Below are 14,086 nucleotides of genomic sequence, written 5' to 3' on the forward strand. Positions count from 1 at the left end.
AACAAAGTCCCGACATAGTGGTATTGCATCTAGGGGGTAACAACTGGGGAGAATAAAGTCACGACGTAGTGGTGCTGCATCTAGGGGGTAACAACTGGGCAGAATAAAGTCACGACATAGTGGTATTGCATCTAGGGGGTAACAACTGGGGAGAATAAAGTCACGACGTAGTGGTGCTGCATCTAGGGGGTAACAACTGGGCAGAATAAAGTCACGACGTAGTGGTACTACACCTACGGGGTAACAACTGGGCAGAATAAAGCCACGACGTAGTGGTGCTGCATCTAGGGGGTAACAACTGGGCAGAATAAAGTCACGACGTAGTGGTGCTACATCTAGGGGGTAACAATTGGGCAGAATAAAGTCACAACGTAGTGGTGCTGCATCTAGGGGGTAATAACTGGGCAGAATAAAGTCACAACGTAGTGGTGCTGCATCTAGGGGGTAACAACTGGGGAGAATAAAGTCACGACGTGGTGGTGCTGCATCTAGGGGGTAACGACTGGGGAGAACAAAGTCCCGACGTAGTGGTGCTGCATCTAGGGGGTAACTACTGGAGAGAATAAAGTCACGACGTAGTGGTGCTGCATCTAGGGGGTAACGACTGTGGAGAATAAAGTTACGACGTAGTGGTGCTGCATCTAGGGGGTAACAACTGGGGAGAACAAAGTCCCGACATAGTGGTAATGCATCTAGGGGGTAACAACTGGGCAGAATAAAGTCACGACGTAGTGGTGCTACATATAGGGGGTAACAACTGGGGAGAATAAAGTCACGACGTAGTGGTGCTGCATCTAGGGGGTAAATATTGGGGAGAATAAAGTAATGATGTAGTGGTGCTGCATCTAGGGGGTAACAACTGGGGGGAATAAAGTCACGACGTAGTGGTAATGCATCTAGGGGGTAACAACTGGGGAGAATAAAGTCACGACGTAGTGGTGCTGCATCTAGGGGGTAACGACTGGGGAGAATAAAGTCCCTCTGTACCTCTGTTGGTGGGAAATAAGGGATGCACATGGCATGGCAGAGGTCCATCCTTGGTGAATGGCCCCACGTCTGGCTTTAGATGGTTGGGCCCATGGGCTGCGCACCAGGCGACATGCGCCAGGGGCATTGTTGTAGGGTAGGCAGGGCATGTGGCACATAATGTTGACCTCAAATACGAATTGTTGCTGATATAATGTGATCTCAGGGACAGGACAGCAGGGACGCCGGTAGCTTGTCCTGTCCCCCTTAATGTTGGGAAATAACCCACTGTGTAACTGCAATACATTTCTAGGCGGCTCTAGAACCAGGTGTTAGCTCCCAGCTCTGAGTAGATGTCTATAGATCTACGTCTGCTGCTTCTCCATTCCTTGCTGTGCTCTGAGTCTTGTGGCTCTAATTACTTCCCTGGCGTTCCTCCTGGGGTCAGACAGGGTAACTGGCTCCTATATAAATCCCTGTGTCCTCTCCTGGCCTGTGCAACAGTCAGTGTATTCCGTGTTTCCATCTGATTCCTGGATCCTCATTATTAATACCAGTTATTATATAGCGCACACATATTCTGCAGCGCTGTACAGAGAATATTATTACCAGTTATTATATAGCGCACACATATTCTGCAGCGCTGTACAGAGATTATTATTACCAGTTATTTATATAGCGCACACATATTCCGCAGCGCTGTACACAGAATATTATTACCAGTTATTATATAGCGCACACATATTCCGCAGCGCTGTACAGAGAATATTATTACCAGTTATTATATAGAGCACACATATTCCGCAGCGCTGTACAGAGATTATTATTACTAGTTATTATATAGTGCACACATATTCCGCAGTGCTGTACAGAGAATATTATTACCAGTTATTATATGGCGCACACATATTCCGCAGCGCTGTACAGAGAATATTATTACCAGTTATTTATATAGCGCACACATATTCCGCAGCGCTGTACAGAGAATATTATTACCAGTTATTATAGTATAGCGCACACTTATTCCGCAGCGCTGTACAGAGACTATTATTACCAGTTATTATATAGCGCACACATATTCCGCAGCGCTGTACAGAGATTATTATTACCAGTTATTATATAGCGCACACATATTCCGCAGCGCTGTACAGAGAATATTATTACCAGTTATTATATAGCGCACACATATTCCGCAGCGCTGTACAAAGACTATTATTACCAGTTATTTATATAGCGCACACATATTCCGCAGCGCTGTACAGAGAACACTAGAACAATCACAGCAGTCCCTGCCCCAGTGGAGCTTACAATCTATATTCCCTACCACATGTACACGCACACACAGACAGTCTAGGGTTAATTTTTTTATTTTTGGGGGGAGCCAATTAACCTACCAGTATATTTTTAGATTGTGGGAGGAAACCGGAGTACCCTGGAGGAAACCAACGAAAGCACGGGGAGAATATACAAACTCTGCACAGTTAGGGCCATGGTGGGAATGCGACCTATGACCGCTGTGAGGCAGTAATGCTAACCATTATCTCCAGTATTAGTCCGATAGCTCCTTGCAATCCATGCTTTGTAGATTGGGTGGGTGGTTCCCTGGGATTCCCTGTGGATGGTCCCCTGAGATTACCTGTGCATGGTCACCTGGGATTCCCGCTGGATGGTCATCTGGGATTCCCTGTGGATGGTCACCTGGGATTCCCTGTGGATGGTCACCTGGGATTCCCTGTGGATGGTCACCTGGGATTCCCTGTGGATGGTCCCCTGGGATTCCCTGTGGATGGTCCTCTGGGATTACCTGTGGATGGTCGTCTGGGATTCCCTGTGGATGGTCACCTGGGATTCCCTTTGGATGGTCACCTAGGATTCCCTGTGGATGGTTGTCTGGGATTCAATGTGGTTGGTCGTCTGGGATTCCCTGTGGATGGTCACCTGGGATTCCCTGTGGTTGGTCACCTGGGATTCCCTGTGGATGGTCACCTGGGATTCCCTGTGGATGGTCACCTGGGATTCCCTGTGGATGGTCACCTGGGAATACCTGTGGTTGATCGTCTGGGATTCCCTGTGGATGGTCGTCTGGGATTCCCTGTGGATGGTCGTCTGGGATTCCCTGTGGATGGTCGTCTGGGATTCCCTGTGGATGGTCGTCTGGGATTCACTGTGGTTGGTCGTCTGGGATTCCCTGTGGATGGTCACCTGGGATTACCTGTGGTTGATCGTCTGGGATTCCCTGTGGATGGTCGTCTGGGATTCACTGTGGTTGGTCGTCTGGGATTCCCTGTGGTTGGTCGTCTGGGATTCCCTGTGGATGGTCATCTGGGATTCCCTGTGGATGGTCACCTGGGATTCCCTGTGGATGGTCGTCTGGGATTCCCTGTGGATGGTCGTCTGGGATTCCCTGTGGATGGTCGTCTGGGATTCCCTGTGGATGGTCGTCTGGGATTCCCTGTGGTTGGTCGTCTGGGATTCCCTGTGGATGGTCACCTGGGATTACCTGTGGTTGATCGTCTGGGATTCCCTGTGGATGGTCGTCTGGGATTCACTGTGGTTGGTCGTCTGGGATTCCCTGTGGTTGGTCGTCTGGGATTCCCTGTGGATGGTCATCTGGGATTCCCTGTGGATGGTCACCTGGGATTCCCTGTGGATGGTCGTCTGGGATTCCCTGTGGATGGTCACCTGGGATTACCTGTGGTTGATCGTCTGGGATTCCCTGTGGATGGTCGTCTGGGATTCACTGTGGTTGGTCGTCTGGGATTCCCTTTGGATGTGAATTTAATAGGATGCGATTTTTGGAAAACGTTACCAAAAATTGCAAAAAAAAAAATCAGTGCGATCTGTGCATGGTTCTGTACAAAAACATGTTTAAACATAATAATTTGAGAGAAAAAAATGGCGTGGAGTCCCCCTCTCCTGAGCATAACCAGCCACTGGCTCAAAGAACCAGTCCTGGTTTTAGAAATTCAGGGGTCAATTCAGAGGATCCCCAGGATTTCTAAAAAAAAAAAAAACAGCACTAGGCCCTTGTCCTGTAGAAATCCAAGTGCTGGATACCTGTGGAAGGAAACCATACTCACCTTCTATGCGTGGATCGTGACCTCTGGGATGCTTTGCAGTCACTGAAGGGAAGCCGCAGAGAGTTTGTTTACTTTCTGCAGCTCCTCCCCCCAAAATAGCGCTATTGGACGCCTAGTGACCTAGAGGTTCCTGATTGGCCATTAGGTGCTGCCTTATAGTAGAGTAGGCCCTGTATATACATGATAAATAGCATAGATCAGAGCATTACCTAAGTGCTAATATGGGACCGCCGCTGATTTACGTGATGTGTCAGGAGCATTAGCATAAATCCACACAAACAGGATGCATGTGGTAAGACTATGTGTAAGCTGGATTAGTGAGCATCACCTGTACAGCTGGGGGAGCGTGGCCTGGAGTCACAGATCAGCCTCTCCCTGCAGTAACAGGACACTGGGCAGATACACCACTGTTACACTTATACATGCAGGGGGGCCTGGAGATCTATTGGGCCCCAATACTAGGAGCCATCACCTATACAGCCGGGGGAGCGTGGCCTGGAGTCACAGATCAGCCCCTCCCTGCAGTAACAGGACACTGGGCAGATACACCACTGTTACACTTATACATGCAGGGGGGCCTGGAGATCTATTGGGCCCCAATACTAGGAGGCATCACCTGTACAGCCGGGGGAGCGTGGCCTGGAGTCACAGATCAGCCTCTCCCTGCAGTAACAGGACACTGGGCAGATACACCACTGTTACACTTATACATGCAGGGGGGCCTGGAGATCTATTGGGCCCCAATACTAGGAGCCATCACCTATACAGCCGGGGGAGCGTGGCCTGGAGTCACAGATCAGCCTCTCCCTGCAGTAACAGGACACTGGGCAGATACACCACTGTTACACTTATACATGCAGGGGGGCCTGGAGATCTATTGGGCCCCAATACTAGGAGGCATCACCTGTACAGCCGGGGGAGCGTGGCCTGGAGTCACAGATCAGCCTCTCCCTGCAGTAACAGGACACTGGGCAGTTACACCACTGTTACACTTATACATGCAGGGGGGCCTGGAGATCTATTGGGCCCCAATACTAGGAGCCATCACCTATACAGCCGGGGGAGCGTGGCCTGGAGTCACAGATCAGCCCCTCCCTGCAGTAACAGGACACTGGGCAGATACACCACTGTTACACTTATACATGCAGGGGGGCCTGGAGATCTATTGGGCCCCAATACTAGGAGGCATCACCTGTACAGCCGGGGGAGCGTGGCCTGGAGTCACAGATCAGCCTCTCCCTGCAGTAACAGGACACTGGGCAGATACACCACTGTTACACTTATACATGCAGGGGGGCCTGGAGATCTATTGGGCCCCAATACTAGGAGCCATCACCTATACAGCCGGGGGAGCGTGGCCTGGAGTCACAGATCAGCCCCTCCCTGCAGTAACAGGACACTGGGCAGATACACCACTGTTACACTTATACATGCAGGGGGGCCTGGAGATCTATTGGGCCCCAATACTAGGAGGCATCACCTGTACAGCCGGGGGAGCGTGGCCTGGAGTCACAGATCAGCCTCTCCCTGCAGTAACAGGACACTGGGCAGATACACCACTGTTACACTTATACATGCAGGGGGGCCTGGAGATCTATTGGGCCCCAATACTAGGAGCCATCACCTATACAGCCGGGGGAGCGTGGCCTGGAGTCACAGATCAGCCTCTCCCTGCAGTAACAGGACACTGGGCAGATACACCACTGTTACACTTATACATGCAGGGGGGCCTGGAGATCTATTGGGCCCCAATACTAGGAGGCATCACCTGTACAGCCGGGGGAGCGTGGCCTGGAGTCACAGATCAGCCTCTCCCTGCAGTAACAGGACACTGGGCAGTTACACCACTGTTACACTTATACATGCAGGGGGGCCTGGAGATCTATTGGGCCCCAATACTAGGAGCCATCACCTGTACAGCCGAGGGAGCGTGGCCTGGAGTCACAGATCAGCCTCTCCCTGCAGTAACAGGACACTGGGCAGTTACACCACTGTTACACTTATACATGCAGGGGGGCCTGGAGATCTATTGGGCCCCAATACTAGGAGCCATCACCTGTACAGCCGGGGGAGCGTGGCCTGGAGTCACAGATCAGCCTCTCCCTGCAGTAACAGGACACTGGGCAGTTACACCACTGTTACACTTATACATGCAGGGGGGCCTGAAGATCTATTGGGCCCCAATACTAGGAGCCATCACCTGTACAGCCGGGGGAGCGTGGCCTGGAGTCACAGATCAGCCTCTCCCTGCAGTAACAGGACACTGGGCAGTTACACCACTGTTACACTTATACATGCAGGGGGGCCTGGAGATCTATTGGGCCCCAATACTAAGAGCCATCACCTGTACAGCCGGGGGAGCGTGGCCTGGAGTCACAGATCAGCCTCTCCCTGCAGTAACAGGACACTGGGCAGATACACCACTGTTACACTTATACATGCAGGGGGGCCTGGAGATCTATTGGGCCCCAATACTAGGAGCCATCACCTGTACAGCCGGGGGAGCGTGGCCTGGAGTCACAGATCAGCCTCTCCCTGCATTAACAGGACACTGGGCAGATACCCCACTGTTACACTTATACATGCAGGGGGGCCTGGAGATCTATTGGGCCCCAATACTAGGAGCCATCACCTGTACAGCCAGGGGAGCGTGGCCTGGAGTCACAGATCAGCCTCTCCCTGCAGTAACAGGACACTGGGCAGTTACACCACTGTTACACTTATACATGCAGGGGGGCCTGGAGATCTATTGGGCCCCAATACTAGGAGGCATCACCTGTACAGCCGGGGGAGCGTGGCCTGGAGTCACAGATCAGCCTCTCCCTGCAGTAACAGGACACTGGGCAGATACACCACTGTTACACTTATACATGCAGGGGGGCCTGGAGATCTATTGGGCCCCAATACTAGGAGGCATCACCTGTAAAGCCGGGGGAGCGTGGCCTGGACTCACAGATCAGCCTCTCCCTGCAGTAACAGGACACTGGGCAGTTACACCACTGTTACACTTATACATGCAGGGTGGCCTGGAGATCTATTGCCCCCCCCAACCGCGTCATGGCCTCATTAGCATGAGAACGCCAGCGCTGAGCGTTCCCATATGCTAATAGAGCTGCCCATTGCCCCCCACCCCTCTACGTCCCGCCCGCTGTGTTGAGTGCGTGAACCCAGCGAACAGAATGTTGACCATGGGCGCATGCACATTAACAAAACATCGGTCCCTGTGCGGACGCAGGTTAGCTGTGAACAGACCTGAATAAGGTCCTCGCTGTTGATTGGGCTGTGAGCGGCCTCTTAGATTGTGAGCTCACTGGGGCACTGGCTGTATATTAACCCTTTAAATGCCAAGTGAATTTGTCAATATAGGTGCGAGCGTTACCAAGAACACACATTCATGTAATAGGAAATATTTTTTTTTTACACATTTTTTATTTGAATTAACATAACAAATGTGAGCCCCGCCGCCATTTTTTAGTTGACATTTTGAGCATCTCTCACAGAGATGTTGCCACTCAAAGGGTTAAGACTGTGGAATATGTTGGTTCCATAGGAATAACAAATAATAACGCTGAATCTCTCTGTGAATTTCCAGCTTGATGTCGGGATTGGCCGCCCTTGATGCAAAGACGTCCAGTCGTTTGGGCATTATCACCATCGCCTACTACCTGTGGACCACCTTTGTGGCCGTGATCGTGGGAATCATCATGGTATCCATCATTCATCCAGGAGGCGCGGCGCAGAAAGAGAACACTGAGCACAGCGGGAAGCCGGTCATGAGCTCAGCGGACGCACTGCTGGACCTGATCCGGTAACTGCACAGACCGATAGTGTAACACTCAGCAGATGGAAGAGGGTTGTCAGAGATTGTCCAAGGAGGAGTACTCTATAGTAATGAGTCACTCCCTGTACTCGCGCTCATTACTTACTGTACTGCAGATATGGATGTTCCTCATGGCTCCTGATTTAGGTATTATTCATCCTGTGGGGCCACTGTAGCTGTAAGATCGCATAGAAAATGCCCCTACATCGCTTGATAGCGATAGCGATGTGGGGCCTGGTCCATAGCGAGAGCGATGTGCAGCCCGGTCCATAGCGATAGTGATGTGCGGCCCAGTCCATAGCGATGTGCAGCCCGGTCCATAGCGAGAGCAATGTGTGGCCCAGTCCATAGCGATGTGCGGCCCGGTCCATAGCGAGAGCAATGTGCAGCCCGGTTCATAGCGATGTGTGGCCCGGTCAATAGCGATGCGCGGGTCGGTCGATAGCTATATCGATGTGTGGCCCGGTCCATAGCGATGCGCGGCCCGGTCCATAGCGATAGCGATGTGCGGCCCGGTCCATAGTGATGTGCGGCCTGGTCCATTGCTGTAGCGATTGGCCACCTTGTCCATAGCGATATGTGTGCCCCTGTCCATAGTGGTAGCGATGTGCGACCCGGTCCATAGCGAAGCGCGGCCCGGTCCATAGCGATGTGCGGCCCAGTCCATAGCGATAGCGATGCGCGGCCCAGTCCATAGCGATATCGATGCGCGGCCCAGTCCATAGCGATGCGCGGCCCGGTCCATAGCGATAGCGATGCGCGGCCCGGTCCATAGCGATACAAGGCCCAGTCCATAGAGATAGCGATGCGCGGCCCGATTCTAGCGATAGCGATGCGTGGCCCGGTCCATAGCGGTAGCGATGAGCTGCCCGCTCCATAGCGGTAGCGATGCGCAGCCTGGTCCATAGCGATAGCGATGTGCGACCCGGTCCATAGCGATGCGCGAGCTGGTACATAGCGATAGCGATGTGCGACCCAGTCCATAGCGATAGCGATGCGCGGTCTGGTCCATAGCGATAGCGATGCGCGGGCTGGTCCATAGCAATAGCGATGCACGGGCTGGTCCATAGCGATAGCGATGCACGGGCTGGTCCATAGCGATAGCGATGTGCGACCCGGTCCATAGCGATAGCGATGCGCGGGCTGGTACATAGCGATAGCGATGTGCGACCCAGTCCATAGCGATAGCGATGCGCGGTCTGGTCCATAGCGATAGCGATGCGCGGGCTGGTCCATAGCAATAGCGATGCACGGGCTGGTCCATAGCGATAGCGATTCACGGGCTGGTCCATAGCAATAGCGATGCACGGGCTGGTCCATAGCGATAGCGGTGTGCGACACGGTCCATAGCGATAGCGATGTGCGACACGGTCCATAGCGATAGTGATGCGCGGCCCGGTCCATAGCGATAGCGATGCGCGGGCCGGTCCATAGCGATAGCGATGTGCGTCCCAGTCCATAGCGATAGCGATGCGCAGCCCGGTCCATAGCGATAGCGATGCACGGCCCGGTCCATAGCGATAGCGATGCACAGCCCGGTCCATAGCGATAAGGATGCCCGGGCCGGTCCATAGCGATACCGATGCGCGGGCCGGTCCATAGCGATAGCGATGCGCGGCCCGATCCATAGTGATGCGCGTGCCGGTCCATCGCGATAGCGATGCACGGGCCGGTCCATAGCGATAGCGATGCACGGGCCGGTCCATAGCGATAGCGATGCGCAGCCCGATCCATAGCGATGCGCGGGCTGGTACATAGCGATAGCAATGTGCGACCCAGTCCATAGCGATAGCGATGCGCGGCCCGGTCCATAGCGATAGCGATGCGCGGGCCGGTCCATAGCGATAGCGATGTGCGTCCCAGTCCATAGCGATAGCGATGCGCAGCCCGGTCCATAGCGATAGCGATGCACGGCCCGGTCCATAGCGATAGCGATGCGCAGCCCGGTCCATAGCGATAAGGATGCCCGGGCCGGTCCATAGCGATACCGATGCGCGGGCCGGTCCATAGCGATAGCGATGCGCGGCCCGATCCATAGTGATGCGCGTGCCGGTCCATCGCGATAGCGATGCACGGGCCGGTCCATAGCGATAGCGATGCACGGGCCGGTCCATAGCGATAGCGATGCGCAGCCCGATCCATAGCGATGCGCGGGCTGGTACATAGCGATAGCAATGTGCGACCCAGTCCATAGCGATAGCGATGCGCGGTCTGGTCCATAGCGATAGCGATGCGTGGGCTGGTCCATAGCAATAGCGATGCACGGGCTGGTCCATAGCGATAGCGATGCGTGGGCTGGTCCATAGCAATAGCGATGCGCGGGCTGGTACATAGCGATAGCGATGTGCGACCCAGTCCATAGCGATAGCGATGCGCGGTCTGGTCCATAGCGATAGCGATGCGCGGTCTGGTCCATAGCGATAGCGATGCGCGGGATGGTCCATAGCAATAGCGATGCACGGGCTGGTCCATAGCGATAGCGATTCACGGGCTGGTCCATAGCAATAGCGATGCGCGGGCTGGTCCATAGCAATAGCGATGCGCGGGCTGGTACATAGCGATAGCGATGTGCGACCCAGTCCATAGCGATAGCGATGCGCGGTCTGGTCCATAGCGATAGCGATGCGCGGTCTGGTCCATAGCGATAGCGATGCGCGGGATGGTCCATAGCGATAGCGATGCACGGGCTGGTCCATAGCGATAGCGATTCACGGGCTGGTCCATAGCAATAGCGATGCGCGGGCTGGTCCATAGCAATAGCGATGCACGGGCTGGTCCATAGCGATAGCGATTCACGGGCTGGTCCATAGCAATAGCGATGCGCGGGCTGGTCCATAGCAATAGCGATGCACGGGCTGGTCCATAGCAATAGCGATGCACGGGCTGGTCCATAGCGATAGCGATGTGCGACACGGTCCATAGCGATAGCGATGTGCGACACGGTCCATAGCGATAGTGATGCGCGGCCCGGTCCATAGCGATGCGCGGGCCGGTCCATCGCGATAGCGATGCGCGGGCCGGTCCATAGCGATAGCGATGCGCGGACCGGTCCATAGCGACAGCGATGTGCGGCCCGGTCCATATCGATGCGCAGCCCGATCCATAGCGATGTGCGGCCCGGTCCATAGTGATAGCGATGTGCGGCCCGGTCCATAGCGATGTGCGGCCCGGTCCATATCGATGCGCAGCCCGATCCATAGCGATGTGCGGCCCGGTCCATAGTGATAGCGATGTGCGGCCCGGTCCATAGCGATGTGCGGCCCGGTCCATAGCTGGATAAATCTAGTTAATCGCTGGCCTGGCCGATCGCTCAGTGGCACATTGCTGTGTAGCGCTGGGTGCTGAGGGATCTAGCATTGCTCACAATGCTCAGCAAATCTCCCTGTGTGTAGGCCCCGTTAGATCATGGTTTGCTGCTCTTTCACTGTTTGCTGTAGACTTATTGCTAGCCTTTGTTGTGGGAGGCTATTGGGTTGATTGAGGTCACCTTATTAATTATTATTATTGTTACCAGTTATTTATATAGCGCTCACATATTCCGCAGCGCTGTACAGAGAATATTATTACCAGTTATATTATATAGCGCACACATATTCCGCAGCGCTGTACAGAGAACATTATTACCAGTTATTATATAGAGCACACATATTCCGCAGCGCTGTACAGAGAATATTATTACCAGTTATTATATAGCGCACACATATTCCGCAGCGCTGTACAGAGACTATTCTTACCAGTTATTATATAGCGCACACATATTCCGCAGCGCTGTAAAGAGACTATTATTACCAGTTATTATATAGCGCACACATATTCCACAGCGCTGTACAGAGAATATTATTACCAGTTATTATATAGCGCACACATATTCCGCTGCGCTGCACAGAGACTATTATTACCAGTTATTATATAGCACACACATATGCCGCAGCGCTGTACAGAGAATATTATTACCAGTTATTATATAGCGCACACATATTCCACAGCGCTGTACACAGAATATTATTACCAGTTATTATATAGAGCACACATATTCCGCAGCACTGTACAGAGAACATTATTACCAGTTATTATATAGAGCACACATATTCCGCAGCGCTGTACAGAGAATATTATTACCAGTTATTATATAGAGCACACATATTCCGCAGCGCTGTACAGAGAATATTATTACCAGTTATTATATAGCGCACACATATTCCGCAGCGCTGTACAGAGAATATTATTACCAGTTATTATATAGTGCACACATATTCCGCAGCGCTGTACAGAGACTATTATTACCAGTTATTATATAGCGCACACATATTCCGCAGCGCTGTACAGAGATTATTATTACCAGTTATTATATAGCGCACACATATTCCGCAGCGCTGTACAGAGACTATTATTACCAGTTATTATATAGCGCACACATATTCCGCAGCGCTGTACAGAGATTATTATTACCAGTTATTATATAGTGCACACATATTCCGCAGCGGGTGTGTAGGATACATAGGCGATTGCTTCATGTGACGGGTGTGTAGGATACATAGGCGATGGCTTCAGGTGACAGGTGTGTAGAAATACTCAGGTTTCTGGATACCCTGCAGCACAGAGCTGCCCCTGTATGTAGAACCCAGCCTGTATGCATTACATGAATGTACCTCCTGCAGGTGTATTGTTAGTAGCAGTTGGAAGGTGTTATACCGGGTATGTGCTATTGTTGTGTCGGCTGCGTACATATCCTGATACACCATTTATTCATTTATTTTGTCTTTACCAAATGAGGAAATGAGCCTGTTCTGCAAGATCTTTCTTTGTGACTAAAACCTATTCCCTCTCTCTTTACCTAGGAACATGTTTCCTTCCAATCTGGTGGAGGCAACCTTTAAGCAGGTCAGTTACATGTTAGTCACAGTGTGTTACTCCACATACACGTACAGATAAGAGTCATTCCACATACATGTCACCCACTTCTCAGTGGAATTCCACATACATGTCACCCCAATTCCACATACAGTACATGTCCACTGTGTATCGGTTTGTATGAGTGTGTAAGAACTGGGGCTCCAACTGTACATCTGTACACATGAGTGTGCAAGGACTGGGACTTCCACTGTACATCTGTATGCATGAGTGTGCAAGAACAAAGGACTTTCTCTGTTCGCATGAGTGTGAAAGCACTGGGACTTCCACTGTACATCTGTACGCATGAGTGTGAAAGGACTGGAACTCCCAATGTACACCCAGGAGTATGAATGTGCAAGTACTGAGACTCCCACTGTACATCTGTATGCATGAATGTGTAAGTGAGCACGGACTTAGACAACAACTGTACATCCATTCATGGCAGTGTGTAAGGACTGGTACTTCCACTGTACATATGAGTGTGTAAGGACTGGTACTTCCACTGTACATATGAGTGTGCAGGACTGGTACTTCCACTGTACATCTGAATGCATGAATGTGCAAGGACTGAGTTATTTACTGTGCATACACAGGCCCGGATTTCCCACTAGGCCCGTGAGGCACGGGCCTAGGGGCGGCACATTTTATGAGCGGCAGTGGGCAACATTGGGTGGCCGAGCTGGCAGTGCAGCAGCATAGCCGAGCGGATTGGGCATCGGCGAGTGACGTCATGATCGGCGGCGCCGTCGTTTGTCACTCACCACTGCCTGCTCGGAGACGGCATGCTGCAGCTGCACATGTGTGATTGTTGTGCTGTACGGCCGCGGCGATGGTCCCCATCTGGTCCGGTACATGAGATTCAGCTCAGCGTGCTGATGCTGAGCTGAGCCACTGACCCCCTGCCGCTATTGGCTGCTGTGTCAATGGGCGTGCAGGGTGTGTGTGTGCCTCAGCTCCAGGCTCCCGCTCTCCCTCTCTCCCTCCCGAGTCCAGTCCACTGCACTACAGATTAAAAAAAAAAGGTGAGTACTGCTGTGGCTGAAGTTTGATTATATATATATATATATATATATATATATATATATATATATATATATATAAAATCAAACTTCAGCCTGAGCAATGAATATGTCAAAATGGGGGGGGGGGCAGCGTCAAAGTGTTGTGCCTAGGGGCGGCCTGAACCCTAAATTCGCCCCTGTGCATACATGAGTGTAAGTGAGCAAGGCCTGAGACAACAACTGTACATTCCCCATTCACTCTGCATGCTTTCTGCCCCCTGGCAGGGTGTGTTGTGGCATGGCCAGGGGCGTAATTAGATATTCGT

At 52.1% G+C, this 14,086-nt stretch overlaps 1 protein-coding gene across 1 annotated transcript in view; it reads left to right on the forward strand.

The window, feature by feature from the left end:
* The window catches only part of SLC1A7 (solute carrier family 1 member 7), a 199,393-nt gene that overhangs the window by 104,399 nt on the left and 80,908 nt on the right, over positions 1-14,086 (forward strand). The window contains 2 exon segments of the mRNA XM_083157919.1: positions 7,639-7,854; positions 12,705-12,747. Coding sequence (XP_083014045.1) covers positions 7,639-7,854; positions 12,705-12,747 — 259 coding nt within the window.

Source organism: Crinia signifera, chromosome 8, assembly GCF_055691185.1.
Source record: "Crinia signifera chromosome 8, ASM5569118v1, whole genome shotgun sequence".
NCBI classification, from domain to species: Eukaryota; Metazoa; Chordata; class Amphibia; order Anura; family Myobatrachidae; genus Crinia; species Crinia signifera.